This window comes from Phalangium opilio, unplaced genomic scaffold, assembly GCF_054372755.1.
Source record: "Phalangium opilio isolate 3A_F unplaced genomic scaffold, DU_Popi_V2 ptg000041l_1, whole genome shotgun sequence".
Taxonomy (NCBI): Eukaryota; Metazoa; Arthropoda; class Arachnida; order Opiliones; family Phalangiidae; genus Phalangium; species Phalangium opilio.
The window spans coordinates 7,732,180-7,751,089 of NW_028324165.1; the positions used below are offsets into that span (position 1 = coordinate 7,732,180).

Genomic DNA, 18,910 nt, shown 5'->3' on the forward strand with positions numbered 1-18,910 from the left:
ATTGCAATGCCTAAAATAATAACTAAAATTAGGCTTTAAGTACTAATTTTTGACTAATTATAAAGCAATTATTAATTTTCTTTTGAGGTAAACGTGAAAGATAAAAAATTACTAAACTCAAATTTGGACCGATTATTTTTAAAACTATAAAAAACTTTATTGTAATCGAAATTAAACGAAAAAAATTAATTCATTCAGTTTGTTCATAGATATCAGTATTAAGAGGAATACATACAGCTACTAGGAATCATTTTGTAGCCATTTTCACTCAACGTCACTATCTAGGCAGATTTTTTGTGGGAAGAGCTATAGACTAATCTATGTATGATCAAGAAGCTATATCTAGTTTACTAGGGAGAAGGTATAAATTCGCCACATTTCCAGCTTTATCTCCAGTCCAAACGTAGGTCCGGAGTTAATCCCCTCCGCCTCTAAATTACAACAAACATCTCATTGGTTCTTGAAAACTCACGTCAGCTCGAGGCGAATGAGGAAAATTACAGTCATATTTTCCGACTGAGGAGAGGCGAAATAGCCCGGGGCCTCCTTTTACGTCCCCCCCCCTTGTATTTTGAAATGGGGACTGGGACTTTGGCGCGCGAATATTTAGGCATCTTAGACCTTCTCCCTAGTAAACTAGATATTGCTTCTTGGTATGAAGAATTAATAATCTATCACGCTGCCAGTTGCACTTTGCGCACGCGCATGACCACGCTCTGCTACCAACCAAAGCAATCGCAGTTTAAAATACGTCAGAATTACTAATAGGTGTTTGACGGGTAGTAAGTTCTCAAACCCGGCTTACCGGCTTACAAAAAACCCTCTTATAAATTAACACGGGAGATATAAGTGGGTACACAATAATTCCTATTAGCTGTATGCATTCCTGATGAAGTTCATAAGCTTCTGGTTTCATTAAAAACATAGCGTCATTCAAAAAACATGGCAGCTGGTGATTGTATTTTTCCTATTCAAGCCTCTTTCTTTTTTTGCATGCAAGCTCTTCAGTCTTCATTTAAAATTCGCAATTACATACCCTTAGGGTACTTACTATATATTATCATTAAGTTGAATCATAAGTTCATAAGATATGTTCCCTATAAGTTTGTCGCTGGTAACTTAGAAACTGGAGCTTGTAATTTTGAAGTGATTCAAGTAGGTCATAGATTCGAGGTAAAGCTACGTACGCCTGGTGAGGCGCTGTCAAAGGCCTAATTAGTAATGCAGACTAAATAGGAGCTAGATGGAAGCCCTGCAAAATTAATTAACCCATTGTGGGACTTCAATTCTCGCTTGCGTCGTTCTCCCTCGAACTAGTTATCTCGAGCTGTAAGTCTCTAGCATTACGAACTTGTATTGGTAGTGTCTTACTTATCAGGTAACGTATCTTATAAACTTATGGTTGAATTGAATCATGCCTATTATAATACATTTCTGAAGCCAACTGGCAAAGTGCCTAATATTATAATACACCTATTACTATGAACTATGATATTTTCATTCATTAACGTTAATTTAAGCCCTCCTATATTAGAGGGAGATAAAAATTAAAAATATAATTACGATTTTATGTAAATTACTCAAGGAGTTGTGTAATACTGGTTGTAACGAAATGGGTTTTGTAGGTTCTATGGGAAATTAATTTTGAGTCGAAAATGTTCTATACTTCTATGACCTTTTGACCTAAGTTACACCTTCTAAATAAGTTACGACAATTGGGGTTCAAAATCGGTCCTAGAAGTAAAGAACATTTCCATTCCACTCAAAATTTATAGATTTCCCATAGAACCATCCCACTGTATTTCGGTCCTATAATAACCCTCCCTTTTTGAAACACCCTGTATATCTTAAGGTGACTCATGAAGCTTAGTTAAAGTTTCCTAAACGTCTTGTGTTTTTATTACAATTTGAAATACTCTTTCAAAAATACTGTAATCTAATAATTTTTTGTTTTATTTTATTCTCTTTTTAGGTAAGTTTCACTTGGAAACATCATTTATTCTTGTGTTTGTCCATATTTGACCCTTTTCAAAGGTCAGGGGGTCGAAATAGAGTCTGGTGTGTTGACCATACACCTTCTATTCTTAAGACAGAAGGAACATTGAAGGGTATGTTTGTCAACAAAGACGTATTTAATTAAGATATGGATAGCTTCAAACAATACGGACCATCCAAATTTGGTGCATGCAAGACTAGTAACGTTGAAGCCCCGTTTAACGTCTTTGTGTCCACATACCCAATCAATGTTCCGTCTTAACCCTAAAACTACGCCCCGTCCCTTTTGAAAAGGGTCTTATTATTTTGTCCATGAGTCAACGGATAAAGGTAATTAATTTAAACAACATTTTTCAATAAATCAACTTATTTCACAACGCCTTTAAATCGCAACAAGATAATGTAATCATTACTGACAGTCAAATATCTAAGTAAGATCTCAGTATAACCGGGATAATGTAGAAGAATAAGCATTGCATGCGTCGCTTCTTGGCCTTGTAGAGTATATACGCCAATATATCAAATCCATAAATATTGGTTAGCCAATATTATAACTATTTCAACTTCCGGTTAGGGTTTTCTTTTAACCCCCTACTGTGTATTCTTATCTCCATCTTTATAAGCCTCTCTAGGAAATGAAATCGTTGTGACATCAGTATTATAATCGGAAAAATTTCGATTTTCTTTTTTTGTGTCCTGACAAGGGCAGGTGATGTTATCATGCTACATGAAATATTGAGACTCAAATTATCTTTTCCCTGCCAGTGCAATTTAAATAAATTAGATGAACGGAAATAACCGAAAATAAGGTTTTCGCGTGATGCTGCGTTGCCTTGCCTACCATCTTTTTAAATCTTGGGAATGATAGTACTTTCTACTTTGTTTGGTTTAGGCTTAACATTAATGTCGTCTGCTAGATAATATGCGGTAAGGGATGGGTTATTAAAATATTTAAAATATGTGTCTTTGAATAAGGAGCTTTAGGTTGGGGGAGGAGCTATGATACGTGAGATAATTTTCACGGCCATACTGGTGGGTTGAATGCAGAAGCAAAGCTAATAACCACCAATATGGCTGCCAGAACCTTGGCAAGACTTAGGTGGGTGTGACGTTCTACTCAGCCAACTGAAAGCTCTCTATTGCCAAGGTTTTCGCGTCAAGTTGGTAACAGCCTATCATCTTTATAATATTGGGAGAAAGATGCATTTTGTTTTGTTGATATGTTAGGCTTAGCTTTAATGTCGTCTGCTAGAAGGGGTGAATGTAATGCATGTGGGAATAGGTCTTTAAAAAGGCGTACGTATCTTTCATGTCGTCTGCTATTTAACAAAGACTGTAAGGGAAAAGGCAAAATAGTAAATACGTTTTTGAATGAGGGTGAATTTTAATGTAGTCTGCTAGCTCCCTAAAATGTTTGGGGAAAAGGCGTACCTATTAACAAAATACGTCTTTGAATGGTCAGGGAGTGTCTGAAAGGGTTGGAATTTGGTAATTGGCCTTTAAAATATTAATCTTAGCTTCAGTGTCGTCTGCTAAAACTTAAGTAATACGTGCCTAGGACCCAGCCTAAAAGTTTCTTTTAACCGTATTGAATTTGGAAACGAGGGTTGAAAGGATGAACTTCGACTCTTCGTGACCATTTTAGTCGGATTTAAGGTGGGATTTACTTTAGTAAAAAGAAATGGTACGGTATCCCTGACTTGGCATCTTGGATGTTTTCTTCGAAAGTTTAAAAGTGTTAAATTCCAGCACGCGCCTAAATCGTAAAAACTTGATTTTTTTTTAAATGTTACTGGAGGGTATGTGGGTGGGTTGAATAGGTTCTTGACAAATTTCAGGGTGGGCTACTCTCCAAAATTCGCTCTTATACCAAACCTGTTGCTCTCTAGGAAGAAAAACGCGCAAATTGTAATATGGTTTGCTTTTTCATTTTGTATCTCCTTCCCGAGAACTTTGGAAGATAGTTACTTAATAAGCGTTTTGTTTTTCATCTTCTCTCTCTTCGTCCAAGCTACCTGCTACTATTTAGGCCTTTATTTGAAGTTCAAATTAGGCTTAGTACGGCATTGTAAATCTGTATCATATTTTAAATAAGGCCTAACTAGCACTATTATTTTTTTTTAAATTCAACTGTATTTATTTATTTGCATAATCAAACTTATCATTAAGCTTTAAAATTAGGCTTAATGCTTTTCCAGATAGGCTTAATGGTTTTAATTAATTTGGCTTAAAATTAGCGTAATTCAAAAAAATCTGAGCCTTACCATTATAAGACTGATTAGGCTTAAAATTAGCGTTATCTCTTACATCTAAGCCTTATTACTATTATAGGCCTAATTAGGCTTAAAATTTGCGTAATCTCAAACCATTATAGGCCTAAAATTAGCGTAATCTCATACATCTGAGCCTTATTACCATTATAGGCTTAACATTTTTAACCAAACCAAAAGAACCATAATTAGGCTTAAGTTGAAGGGAGCAGTAATAACTGTTCCCTGGCCATCTTGTTGAAACTGACCGTTGGGCGTTACGATGAATTTTTATTAACATTTAACAAGAAATATTCTATCTTCTTTCTGCTATATCTTATCTCTAGTAAAGTAAGTTCCCTTGGTTTATCTACACACACAAAACTTTATTATTCTGAGGCGTTAAACTTTTAAAAGATCTACCTAGAGGTGAAAAAAGGGGTAGGGTCCAATTTCAAACTAGGAAACTAAGAAAAAATTCCTAAAAAACAAGTCTTTACTCTTAAGATATTTATCAAACTAGAATATTTCATGATTACGTTAACCTTTAAGACAAGAAAACTAGTTTATTCCGGCGACATCAGTGAGATAACAATGTAACGTCTGCTCTAATCTGTTTATTTATTTATTGAACGCAACATCTTCATTCTGAGGTGTCGGATAAAATTTGGGGAAAACAACGTTTAAAATATTGATTTTATAGATTTTATATTGGTGGAAATTGTTATACCCCCTTGCTTTACAAAAATCAATTGAATGTGCTGTTAAAATATTGAAGGATATGACCAATAGAGAGGTTAAGAAACTCACCGTCTTCGAAAACCTCGAGGATTGTAGATATAGAGTGGTACTGAGAGGGGGAGGGGCTACGGGGACGTGACGTCAATATTGGTAGTCTAAATTGTATGCTCCGAGCTGACGACTTCCAATATTGTTGCCAAAACCGTGGTAAGAGATAGGAGGGTGTGACGTCACGTGAAATTTCGTAGTAGCAGACTATAAATAATTTCTTGACCATGAAATAAATGGTCACGTGAGATTTTTTTGTTTTACAAAACGAAATTGAAGTGCTGGTTTTCGCGTTAGTTTCTTAAACTCTCTAATATAATATGAAGGGTTTGGTTATAACAGTAAATTATGAAGTATAACAGTAAATTATGAAGTATAACAGTAAATTATGAAGTATAACAGTAAATTATGAAGTATAACAGTAAATTATGAAGTATAACAGTAAATTATGAAGTATAACAGTAAATTATGAAGTATAACAGTAAATTATGAAGTATAACATCAAAATCTAGAAACAGTTCGGTTGAAAAGTTTATTTTGACTTGTTTTGCGACTCCAAATTAGTTATATTTCAAAATAATGCTCTAAAATCTATCCTAAAACATTATTTTTACTTAAATCAGCATTTTAAACACGCGAAAAACATTAAAACAGGTGATGCAACTGGATTCGTATATTTGTTCAAAATAAAACCAGAGATAAAATTTAACTTACTTTGGGTTGAAACCCGCGCGCCATCTATTTAGAATCGGCTGAACCAACCTTGGCAACCGACAGCGGGCGCCACTTTAGTAGACACCTTAGTTCCCCTTTCAATCGATAGATGGTACAACGTTCTCGTGTTGCAACTTTTAAGCTTATTTCCCGGGCTTTTTATTTTTAATTATTTGAAATTGTGACGTCATTGGATGGCCGATTTCAGAAAGCGTTGTTGCGGAACGGCTGTTAAAAGGTTTCGCTCGTCTATTATAGAACTATTATTTGATAGTCTTCTCTGTTTCATAATCTTCCCTAAACTTTTGAGTCTTGTGAATGTAGCTTAAGATGGGTTCTCATAAGACTAGCGCGCCTTTTTTTTTTCTTTATTATTAAAACCGATACCAGCATGGGATTCTGATAGATTAGATGGTTTTAAATTAGTCACAGTATAGTTGTTCAAAGAAAACTCGTATTTTGCTAATTTGTATTCTACACAAGTATTATATGCAAATGTTTAATTTGGATTAAACTTAATGGGGATAAATTTGAATATATAATAAGATAACAAACTTTATTTACTAATTAACTTATCTTCTTCAGGATAGACAATTTTAAAACCTTTCTCAAAGTTATTCGGGTTTGAGAAATTGAACTTCAACTTCGTACTTTTTAAAAAGCTGTAACGTTCAAGACTAAGGCCTAATAAAGCAGTTATTCAAATTAGGCTTAACACGTATACCAAAATTAGATAAATTTAAACTTAACGCATTTGAAGTGTAATCTATTTTCTTAATTGTTTATTGAATTGAATATTTTTGAAAGGAAAACTTCTTGGGTTTTTTAGGCCTATTTGTAGTAAAGTTTAAATTAGGCTTAGAAAATTTCACTAGCAGACGATATTTTTGATCAAATTATGTATTTACTTACTAATTTCATAATCTTACGTAATACTGTATACCTTCAATTTGCCTAATGTAATACATTAACTTCTAGTTATGAACTTCATTTGTTTACAATCAAAAACCTTTTGGAATTTTTTAGATGTCTCTATTTGGGCAGCTTTGTTAAGGTGTATTTGAACAGTCTTATAGTAATTATTAAAATATAGGCTTAAGGTAATGTTGCGAGTCCTTGACTGTTATGTAACTCCAAGGGATAGTAGCTTATATTAATTAAATGTATTATCCTTGGCTCTCTTTGCAAAAGTCCCTAAAAATTACTAAAGAAGGCATCGGCATGTGCACGGATTAAATTTATTTTAAATACATCATAGACACGTGACTAAGGAAAGACGTGGTTTAATGGAGCTTAGTTTGTTTTATTTCGAAAACTACCACATACTGTGGGGAATTGGCGCTGCAATCTCTTTGTATCTTGTCGTCACGTGGTTTCTTTGACGTATTTCAAATAATTTTTACCAAGAAGTGATATCTAGTTTACTAGGGAGAAGTTATAAGATGCCTAAGTATTCGCGCGCCATAGTCCCAGTCCCCCTTTCAAAATACAAGGGGGGACGTAAAAGGAGGCCACCGGGCTATTTCGCCTCTCCTCTGTCGGAAAATACGGAATTATCGTCATTCGCGTCGCGTTGACGTGAGTTTTCAAGAACCAATGAGATGCTGGTTGTAATTTAGAGGCGGGGATTAACTCCTGATCTACGTTTGGACTGGAGATAAAGGTGGAAATATGGCGAATTTATACCTTCTCCCTAGTAAACTAGACATCGCTTCTTGTTTTTACTCACTACTATCTCTTTAGACGAACAAAAAATGCTTGGAAAAACTGGCAGAGACTAAATTATTCCAGTTGAAATATTTTTCAATGAATGAATGAATGAATACTGACTTTAGTCCTACTTTTCCTAGTGACATCAAAAACCTTATTTTTTTTCTGAATTTTTTTGTTTTTCTTATATCTCCCCTCTCTCGAAGACACGCTAACGATCGTTTTAGGTCTGAAATGATGAGAGGGTGAATGTAATGTATGCCGCAATTTGACTTGGGGAGAAATGAAAATTGGCGGGAATAGTCAGTCCGTTAGGCTATCTAATTGGAGGATTTTAAATGCGAAAGACAATGTTGCTATAAGAATGGATTTGATATAAATATCATAATAATATCCATCATTCATAATCAACATATACTGAAAGAAAAATCTCTTCCGGAACGGAACGGAGAATTGAGATTTGAGAGAGAATAAATTAGGCTTAGCTCCAAATGTTGTTATGTACTTGTTAGAAAGTTGGGGTTATGTGTTTGTTCACGGGTTTAACGTTAGGGTTAGGGTTTTTTGATGGGTCAAAAGTAGGGTTAGGGTTTTTTGATGGGTCAAAGTTAGGGTTAGGGTTTTTTTGATGGGTCAAAGCTAGGGTTAGGGTTTTTTTGATGGGTCAAAGCTAGGGTTAGGGTTTTTTGATGGGTCAAAGCTAGGGTTAGGGTTTTTTGATGGGTCGAAAGTTAGGGTTAGGGTTTTTAAGATGGGTCGAAAGTTAGGGTTAGGGTTCGTTGATGGGTCGAAAAGTTAGGGTTAGGGTTCGTTGATGGGTCGAAAAGTTAGGGTTAGGGTTCGTTGATGGGTCGAAAAGTTAGGGTTAGGGTTCGTTGATGGGTCGAAAAGTTAGGGTTTGGGTTCGTTGATGGGTCGAAAAGTTAGGGTTAGGGTTCGTTGATGGGTCGAAAAGTTAGGGTTAGGGTTCGTTGATGGGTCGAAAAGTTAGGGTTAGGGTTCGTTGATGGGTCGAAAAGTTAGGGTTCGTTGATGGGTCGAAAGCTAGGGTTAGGGTTCGTTGATGGGTCGAAAGCTAGGGTTTGGGTTTTTAAGATGGGTCGAAAGCTAGGGTTAGAGGTTTTAAGATGGGTCAAAAGTAGACTTGGGGTTTATTGATGGGTTTGCAAGTTGGCTTTGGATTGCACTGCACATTCACAAGGAGGCTAAGGTTTCATTTTTGTGTCAAGAATAATGTATATATTTTAATAGTTCCCTAGACAAAATAGCCTTAGGTTTATTTATAACAAAGAAAAATAATTAACCAATATTTGCAATTCAAATTAACCTAGAGACAAAAGCAAATGAAACATACAATTTGGTGGTTAAAAACCCAGGGGATAACGATATCCGCAATTTAATACGGTAGATACATAAACTGTAATTTAGATCAAGGTTGCTAACTAGTTCTGATATCACTAAAACCACTTTTTGTAAATACTTTATACTTATTTTTTTAAAAGTAGTAATACAGGATAGGATCATTTGGCAAATCTCCTTATTCGTTAACATAAAAAAATTAATCCTTCAGAAAATTTGAAAAATAAAAACGAAATATTGTGGGACTTAATAGTGGCTTTAATTTCGATTCCAACTTTGATAATACGGTTTCCTTTTTCTGGCGTAAACTGGGCCTAAACCGGACTGGATATTTAATTTAAAAAAAATCTGCGGACCCATAACGCCTACAAAAATTAACGGTTACCTTTCTTGGTCGCCTACCTAAAACATTCTTCAATTTAATTTTTCTTTTTTCTTTCTCGAGTTTCATTTTCGAAATGCCCAACCCACAATAATTGTGTTATCTAGAACACTTTCTCATAATTTTCTTGAGCTTAGATTTATTATGGTCAGTGCCTGAATCAAAATTTGATTTTAATCGGAAAGGTTTTTGTTTAATGCCATTATTTTGGGGTTAATAGTGTAGTTTTCAGTCTTTGTTTTTGGGGTTTTAAAGTATTATGTTGATGAATGTTTATTGATATTATTTACTTTAATCTTAGAGAGTTTTTAATGTTATTGAAATAATGGTCCACTGACTAGAGGAGTGATTTCTATTAAACATTTTTTTTTAGTTGAAATAGAGAACAGATTGTTGGCATAGTAAATCCATGAAAGCTTGGCAAGGCTTAAGAACTAGAGTTATTAATTGGTTATTTATTACTGTTCGGAAATTACTGGTAATTATATAAGAGAAGGTCGCTGTAAAAGAGTTTACATGTACATGGGAAACGATTAATAAATTGGTTTAGGGAATAATCATGGAAATTCAGGGAAACAGCCTAGGAAAAATCATGGAAATTCAGGAAAAAAGGCTAATTATTTTGGAAAAATCATGGAAAATCAGGAAAAAAGGCTAATTATTTTGGAAAAATCATAGAAATTCAGGAAAAAAGGCTAATTATTTTGGAAAAATCATGGAAATTCAGGAAAAAAGGCTAATTATTTTGGAAAAATCATGGAAATTCAGGAAAAAAGGCTAATTATTTTGGAAAAATCATGGAAATTCAGGAAAAAAGGCTAATTATTTTGGAAAAATCATGGAAATTCAGGAAAAAAGGCTAATTATTTTGGAAAAATCATGGAAATTCAGGAAAAAAGGCTAATTATTTTGGAAAAATCATGGAGATTTAGGAAAAAAGGCTAATTATTTTGGAAAAATCATGGAGATTTAGGAAAAAAGGCTAATTATTTTGGAAAAATCATGGAAACTCAGGGAAAATCATAATTATTTTGGAAAAATCATGGAAATTTAGGGAACAAATCTAATTATTCTAAAAAAATCAGGGAAAAAGCGTAATTTTGAAAAAATCAGGGAAAAAGCCTAGTATTGAAAAAATCAGGGAAAAAGCCTAATTTTGAAAAAATCAGGGAAATTCAAGGGAAAAAGCCAAATTATTTTGGAAAAAAATAATGGAAATTTAGGAAAAAAGCCTAATTATTGTGGAAAAATCATGGAAACTCAGGAAAAAAGTCTTATTTTGGAAAAGTCATGGAAAGTGAGGAGAAAAGCATAATTTTATTGATAAAATCATGGAAACTCATAAAAATTATTTTTAAAAAATTAGGGAAAATTATTATTTATTAAAACTCCTAGCTTTTCCTAAATAAACTTTAGCAAACGTACATATAACCAAATAGTTTAGGAAGTTATCATTCTGTTTTAGATTATAAAGACTCCTTTAATATAAAATCATATAATTCCACACCTGGATAACATAATATTTCTAAAAAACCAGGAAGAACAAACATCTTTACATAACCTCAAAATCATTAATATTTAAGACGGAAAAAAAAAGTTGAAATTAAAACATAAATTAAGATTACAGAATCGGGAAAGAAATTAAAAATACAAAAATACAAAATAAAAACCAGTTTAATTTTCCTTTGGCGGTCGGCGATGATCACGAAATTGGTTTTGATACATAACATTTAAATTGATACGGGCCAATTTCCACCTGATGTTTACATTAAATCTTAATACTGGTTACTAGGGTATTAAATCGATGCGCGATCGCTTACTCTTGACGACGCTATACGGTAAAACTTGTTTTTAATTTTATGTAAAACAGATGACAGTTGTATAAAAGCTAAGCTTTTATAATGAAGAACTGTTGACGTAAATAATATAGTAAAATTAAGTGTGACAATTCTGGAAAAATGAAGTTGATTAAGAAAAGTTTGCATATTTGTTTTTTATGATTCTACCGGGGATAGATTTAATTTTAGAAGTAGGAATGGAGAACAGAGTAATCTGGGCGCACGTCAAAGTCCCGGACCCCCTTTCACGGAAGAGGGGGGGGGGTATGAAAGAAGAGGCGGGTTATAGCGACAGAGGTAAAAGGAATTACGTATTTTTCGCCTTCCCCGTCAGCAACGTCATCAAAACGTAGTTTATGTGAGCAGCCAATAAGATCATTTAAACTTTTCGTTACGTGTTGGAGGGAGGGGCTCTATACTGGGTGGTCTATGAGTCGGACTGAAGTAAATACTAACCTTCTCCATTCCTACTTCTAAAATTAAATCTATCCCTGATTCTACACAATCATAATTTGCTAATTTCTCTATTTGATTAATTAAACCATAAGTTTATAAGATGGTTACAAACTGGAGCTTGTAAACTTATGTTGCTAGTCATACTTATTGTTTGATATGTTACTTATCAGAGTTAAAAATTCTGTTTTGAATTCATCATTTATAAATTATTTCACCATTTATTTTTTTTACCGTTGAAGTATTACCGTACATATGATATACCTGTAGGGCGTTGCCTTGCTAGTTTTTGAAAGTTAATAATACAGGTGTTTTACTATTTGTTGTTTATTTGGAGTGTGCTGGATATGTATGTATGTATGGATGGTGCTATGTGGGTACAGTACCGGAGCCTATTAGGAAAGAATATGGCTTATTCGCTAATATATGGTTTTTATTTTTGTTTTTTTTTAACATAATTTATTACAAAATTATGCGTGAAGGTTTTCGCGCGTAAACTCAAAGTTGTTTTTTTTATTTATTGTTATTTTGCCCTTCCGTCAATGAATCATAATTTCCAATAACAAATTACAGAGAAGACATACGGAAATATCGTGGAAACTGTTTAGGGCCAGAAAACTAATCGGGATTTTTTTAGGGCCAGGAAACTGATGGAAGTCGTTTAGGGCCAGAATATTCATGGAAATTGTTTGGGAGCCAGAATAATCACGGAAATTGTTTAGGGCCAGAATAATCACGGAAATTGTTTGGGAGCCAGAAAACTCACGGAAATTGTTTGGGCGCCAGAAAACTCACGGAAATTGTTTGGGCGCCAGAAAACTCACGGAAATTGTTTGGGCGCCAGAAAACTCACGGAAATTGTTTGGGCGCCAGAAAACTCACGGAAATTGTTTGGGCGCCAGAAAACTCACGGAAATTGTTTGGGCGCCAGAAAACTCACGGAAATTGTTTGGGCGCCAGAAAACTCACGGAAATTGTTTGGGCGCCAGAAAACTCACGGAAATTGTTTGGGCGCCAGAAAACTCACGGAAATTGTTTGGGCGCCAGAAAACTCACGGAAATTGTTTGGGCGCCAGAAAACTCACGGAAATTGTTTGGGCGCCAGAAAACTCACGGAAATTGTTTAGAGTCAGAAAACTTATGGAAATTTTTCGGGGCCAGAAAACTCATGGAAATTGTTTAGGGCTAGAGACTAATGGGTATTTTTCGGGGCCAGAAAACTCATGGAAATTGTTTAGGGCTAGAAACTAATGGGTATTTTTCGGGGCCAGAAAACTCATGGAAATTGTTTAGGGCCGGAAAACGAATGGGTAGTTTTAGGGTAAGAAAACTCATGGAAATTCCAGGGAAATTAATAATTATTTTGAAAAACCTGGTAAATTTAAATCTTGAATAGTCTGGGAAATTAATAATTATTTTGAAAAATCTAGTGAAATAATTATAATCTTGAAAAAACATTGAAAATAATTATTTTTAAAAATATTATTAAAATTTGTTTTTAAAATTGTGCATGAACCCTGAGTGGTAACGTTACGTATACCGTTAATTATTGCGTAAAAGATATTAACCCAAAATGGCGTCTATTACGCTACCATAAATGTGAAATAATGACGTCACGCTTTTAATAACAACAACTTAATTTTAAGGTTCACGCATTTAAACTTGCCTTTTAAATTTTTAAATCTACCGTACTACAAAAACCGTAAAAATTACACTTAATTAATTTTGAAAAAGATATTATTTTTTTTTTTCTTTTCTAATTCTCACTAAACCAAAGTTTCCACTCTAGTGCTTCGACCTACACCGTATTACCCAGTGAAAAGTAGTCAAAATCTTTTTTATGCTTTTCTACTAAAAATTTTGAAAACATTATTTACCTACAAACTACTCGGTTACGCATCGCTAAGTTTAAAGTCTGTTTCCAACAGGTATATTTAATTTTTAGTCTTAGATAAATGGTGTAATTGCATTAGAAAACCGGGTTTTTATATATAAATATGATCCTTTCCAAGACTGCAATAATTTCTGTTGTATATTTTGATAAAGTTTCTATGAATTTCAGTATATTGGTTCTTTTTTTGACCCTGTATAGGGAAATACTAAAAATTTTATCAAAACCTTTTTAATTTTATAAATTTTATATAGTCCCTCAATTTACTCTTCGCATTAAGAAGTATATTAACCTCGAAGTATAGTACCTGAATGCATTTGGTTCCATGTTGGCAAACCGGTGGGAGTGGTTTGATTATTCATATTGAATATTATTGTACTGAAAATGTGGAGCGCGTGCGTAGTTCTACTTGTGGTTTTATAAGCGAGAAAGTTATTTAAATGAGTTAAAAATGAAGGCAGTACTCGCGTCGTCTGCTTAAGTTTCATAATAGCGATTTTGTGGGATAGGTTAGTTAATTAGTTAAATAGACCAAAAAAATTAATCCTGTACTTCTATCATTCGCCATTTAGTGGTGCGTATGTTTATTAGACTATCTGGATCGGTCTTAAGTGGTTTAAAAATAAATCGGCCGCCATCTTGGAAACTGGCTTCCTTTTATATATTGTTGTGTCACTTTCAAATTATATTTCTCTTAAAATTTAGGAAGATGTTTAATATACTATCTGCGTAATTCTATTTTTCTCAAAGAAAAAAATGCCCGATATCTTTAAAAATGGCTGCCATTTATTTTTCTTTTAATATTACGTCAAATTGTTGATTGCAACACGTTAAGACATTTATATTTCGATTATAATTTATATGGATGTTTAACTAATTATTTCGATGTAATTAACTCACGTGGTCCAATCAATATACATGACACCAGATGACGCTCCTATCTCTTTAAGAAATAAATATGAAGTTCATCTTCATCGTTTTATAACTTTGACTTAATCGACTTCTGTTAGTACTAGGAAGTAATTTCGAAGTAAAAGTTTTATACGGTGCCCCTCTTGTATTTGGTTTTTTTTTCTTTTTTTCGATTATTTTGTTCAACGTGTTATGCTGGTTGCTTTTTTATCCTGTCCTTGCCCAGGGCAAGAGAGAATATCTGGAGAGAGGGTAACCTGGGTCAAAATTGATAATTCCAACACTAATCAGGGTCTGTTCTAGAAAAGGGATTTCGAATTTTCGATCCAGCACCCTTTTAACCGTTAACGGGCTTATCTGCTTTTACCCCGTATTGGAATTTTTAACTTTTAACTTTTGACTTGCGCTTTGCTTCTTTGGGAGCCCTGTCTCTTTGAACTTTTCTAGAAAAATTTTTAATTTCGGTTTTTCCCTTCTATAGGTAATCCTAAAGTTTAAATATTTCTGTCTGGATTAAATAAGTTTTACGCGGTTTTTAACCCGAAGTAATTAATTGTACTTCCTAATTTTTTTCGGTATGGTAATTGGGGTTAGTTTTATTTGTTTGATAGGTTGGTCTATTTTTAGAAATGATTTTGTTGAGGGTCTACTTTGGGCTGTGATTTGATAGCTTGCTCCGATAATTGTTTTGATGGGTTTGGTTTGCGCAACAATTTGAAAGGTCTATTCGGCGAATCTATTTTGTTGATTGACCAATTTTGCGCCAGGATTTTGATGGGTCTAGTTTACGGAAGGATTTGAGGAGTCTTGGGTTTGCGTAACAATTTGAGGAGTCTTGGGTTTGCGTAACAATTTGATGGGTCTAGTTTGCGCAACGATTTGATGGGTCTAGTTTGCGCAACGATTTGATGGGTCTAGTTTGCGCAATAATTGGTTTGATGGGTCTTGGTTGCTCATTAATTGGTTTGATGGGTCTTGGTTGCTCATTAATTGGTTTGATGGGTCTTGGTTGCTCATTAATTGGTTTGATGGGTCTTGGTTGCTCATTAATTGGTTTGATGGGTCTTGGTTGCTCATTAATTGGTTTGATGGGTCTTGGTTGCTCATTAATTGGTTTGATGGGTCTTGGTTGCTCATTAATTGGTTTGATGGGTCTTGGTTGCTCATTAATTGGTTTGATGGGTCTATAGTTTGCGCGCATTGATTTTTTTGATGGGTCTATATTTTTTAATTAATTAATTGTAATGAAGTTTCTTGATTTAACTCGTCTAGTAGTTCAGATATATTCATGTTTACATGCACAGATATCTAGTTTGTCTTTTCACGCCGCAACCAAACCTTTATAAAAATATCTCCTAACCATATACTGTATAATAACGTTTTGAAAAATAAACACGTAATTTCACGAGTATTTAATCGCCAATTAGATTTAAACCGAACCATTGACGTCACTATTACAGTTCTATTTATTTATACGTTAGTTTCACATAAAAAGTACCTAAATTGGCGTATGACAACAATTATGCAAATCAGAAAACCGTGGTAAATTCCCTGTCTCGATCCCTTCTATATAGCCAACCAAGTTTGTAATTAATCTCAAATCATAGACTACTCCTTCCTCCCCATTAAATTTCTTGTACACCTTTTAACAGACTCGGCTTTACCTCTAGTACATATACAGTCGCGTGGCTTCCCTACATCACGTGGGGGTGGACGCAAAAAAGGGGGGAAACGAATTCGGGTCGCCTCTAGTCTCTGCGAAATGCGGGAAAAAAGTTTTCGGCTAGTATTTTTTGATCATTTTCCCCGCCAAGTTCTGTCATCGCTACGTTTAATATCAGTTCCGCGTTAGGCCTTGGTTGCAGTTTAATTTTAACTTTTTAAGGCAATTTTTCGGTTTGCGCGTGTTTTGATGATGTTTCGTTAAGCCGTGCCACGGAAATTAGGCCTAATAATGGCTACCATAGGTTGTGTAAGTGTCGTCTGCCCACCGGGTCGTAAGTTGATTTTGAAAACAAACGCGCGAGATCAATCTCCAATTAAAACACCCAGTCCCGATTATGAATTCGATTTTTCTGGTGCTTACAAAGAAGTGTCCTTTGACCTGAATGAACCCGAATCAATGTCAAATAATTGGCGGGATCAATTAGTGAATTTACCGGATTCGGAAGCTGAAAGAGTGGCGGCGTGTTACCGGCAAAGATGGGCTAAAGGTCAGAGGTTATATCGTCTCGAGAAAGTTGGTGGTGCTGGAGGTCAAAGTAGGCCGTGGTTTAAAGGGTGCAATGTGGTGATTAGTCCCGAATCCTGTTACGGTATCGTTGAGGATTTTGAATGGGACGAAGTTGGCGCCGAAAGTACCCCTGTGCCAACAAGGACCAGAAGTAGTAGCAGAAGTCGCGGGTTATTATGGAGGGGTCAAGCCAAAAATTCGCGCGCCATATCGCTTGAACGCGCTAGTGTCAGTGAAAAGTTTAAAAGGTCACATTATACACCGCCAAGGGGTCGACGTAGTCCTTCTAAATCACCGATTAGGCTTAACAAAAACAAAATGTGGAAATACAGAGATGAAAGGTAGGGTGTAATTTTTGTTTTATTTTGATAAATTAGGGTTAATGTTCGATAAAGTTTAACAGAGATAAATTAGGCTTAGAGTTCGATAACGGGTTATAAATTAGGCTTAGCGCTTAATATGCAATTGGGACAGTGTAGAGCCAAATTAAGAGAAGATTTAAAGTAATTAGGCTTAGCAAAAATGACAGTTTTAACATAGAGATTGTTAAGCCTAACCTAACGGGGAAAAATGACGTGCAAATTCAAAATATTCAAATTGCAGCAAGCAGACGGTCGGTCTAACAAAGGTAGAAAACCTTTATATTGTCATAAATCTGATAGGTATAGTATTACTCATCTTTTAAAGCGACGGGGGTCCCGTACGTTTTTTTGCGTCATCCCCAAATTTCCCCTCCCACCTAAGCCTAGGCCTAACTCGACAGGGATTCATTATAGCTAGCGTTCGCCTCATGTAATATTCATTGTCAATGGGATACCATACAGGGAACCCTTTTAAAATAAATATAGGTAAATACAACGCTAGCATTGACCTAACTAACTAACTAACGTAAGCGGTAGTATACAAACCATTTTGCATAAAAAAAAATTATACCTGTAATGTTTTCCTGGGTGAATGCTACCTTAAGGTGCCACTACTAGAGAAATTTCGGTGAAATTTAAAGGATATTATGATAAAATTTTTTGCGCTGTTTTGGTAATTTTATCCTCAATTTTGAGAGAGAGACAGAAGTCCTTTTTGGGTGCCAGTCTACAATTTCGTGCTTGTTTTATAACGTTTTCATTTCCTTATCTATGATTTTCTATTTAATTTATCAAAACTATAGTATTATTTTTAAGATTACAGCTAAATACCCTATTTAATAATGAGTTTTTATCAGGGAAACGAACGATTCGTTCATTTTTAGTTGAAGTAAAATTATGTCCAATTCTCTCTTTTCCGTTATTTTAAAATTGGTAATTTCTAATTTCCGTTTGGGAAAATCAAAATAATTGTTATTGAAGAGTCTCTAGTCGATTATATAATAGTTTTGGAAGACACTAATATTTAAGTAATAATAATATGTGGAATATTAGTTTGTAGGGATATAATATAATTTTATAACGGCAATTTTAGAATTATTTTTATTTATTGTTATTATTTGGGGGGGGGGGGATTAGCATTAAACTTTCTAATCTAGGTTTGGATTTATTTATTTATTTATTTATTACAATTCACGCTCATTTTAAAGCGCTTCTTACTTAGGCTCCTTACGAAGAAACCCCGTGAATCTAGAGCGTTAATAATTTATAATATTTGAATTGAAATTACGAATTATTTATTTGGGAAAATAGCTCGTAACTTTCTTATTTTGGATCGGATTTCGACCAAATCAGGCTCACATTAAACCTCTATTTAGACCCTATCATATTACACACAAATACGTTAAATCCAGTTAGTTTAAAATTTTAGAATTAACAATATATGAAAATTAACTATTATTTTTTCCAAAAAAATAGTTCATAACTTTCTTATTTCTGGTCGGATTTCGCCCAAATCAGGCTCATTTTAAACCTCTACTTAGACCCTATCATATTATATGCAAATACGTAAAATCCCTTTTGTTTACAATTTTAGAATTAACAATATATAAAAATTACGAATTAATTTTTCTATTAAAAATGGTTCGTAAATTTCTTATTTTTGATCGGATTTCGCCCTAATCAGGCTCGTATTAAACCTCTATTTAAACCCTATCATATTACACCCAAATAAAATTAAAACTCCGTGAATTTCACACATTTAATTTAATTTTAAATTATTAAACTCAGCTAGCTATACCTTTTCAAAATAATTACACTTAAAATATCTTAAGCTTAAAGCTAGCCTATAGATAAACCTCATATATAAATATATTCAAGGTCATTCGTGCGAATCTAAATGTTCAAAGCCGATATGGGCTACTTGTTCCTTATAAATAATCAATAGGCCTTATCAATACTGCACAGATTAAGTGATAAAAGCTATTGAACCTTAAACGTTTAGATCAACTTAATTCCGATATGT

At 34.1% G+C, this 18,910-nt stretch overlaps 1 protein-coding gene across 4 annotated transcripts in view; it reads left to right on the top strand.

Annotated features, from left to right (window-relative positions):
* The window catches only part of LOC149679713 (uncharacterized), a 230,149-nt gene that overhangs the window by 167,707 nt on the left and 43,532 nt on the right, over window positions 1-18,910 (top strand). Inside the window, exon 1 of one of the 4 annotated variants that reach the window (XM_089835490.1) lies at window positions 16,054-16,866. The exons of the other annotated variants lie outside the window; for them this stretch is intronic. Coding sequence (XP_089691616.1) covers window positions 16,247-16,866 — 620 coding nt within the window. The 5' untranslated portion in view covers window positions 16,054-16,246. Of the gene's footprint in view, window positions 1-16,053; window positions 16,867-18,910 lie in introns of those variants that run through there. 4 annotated transcript variants of the gene reach the window in all.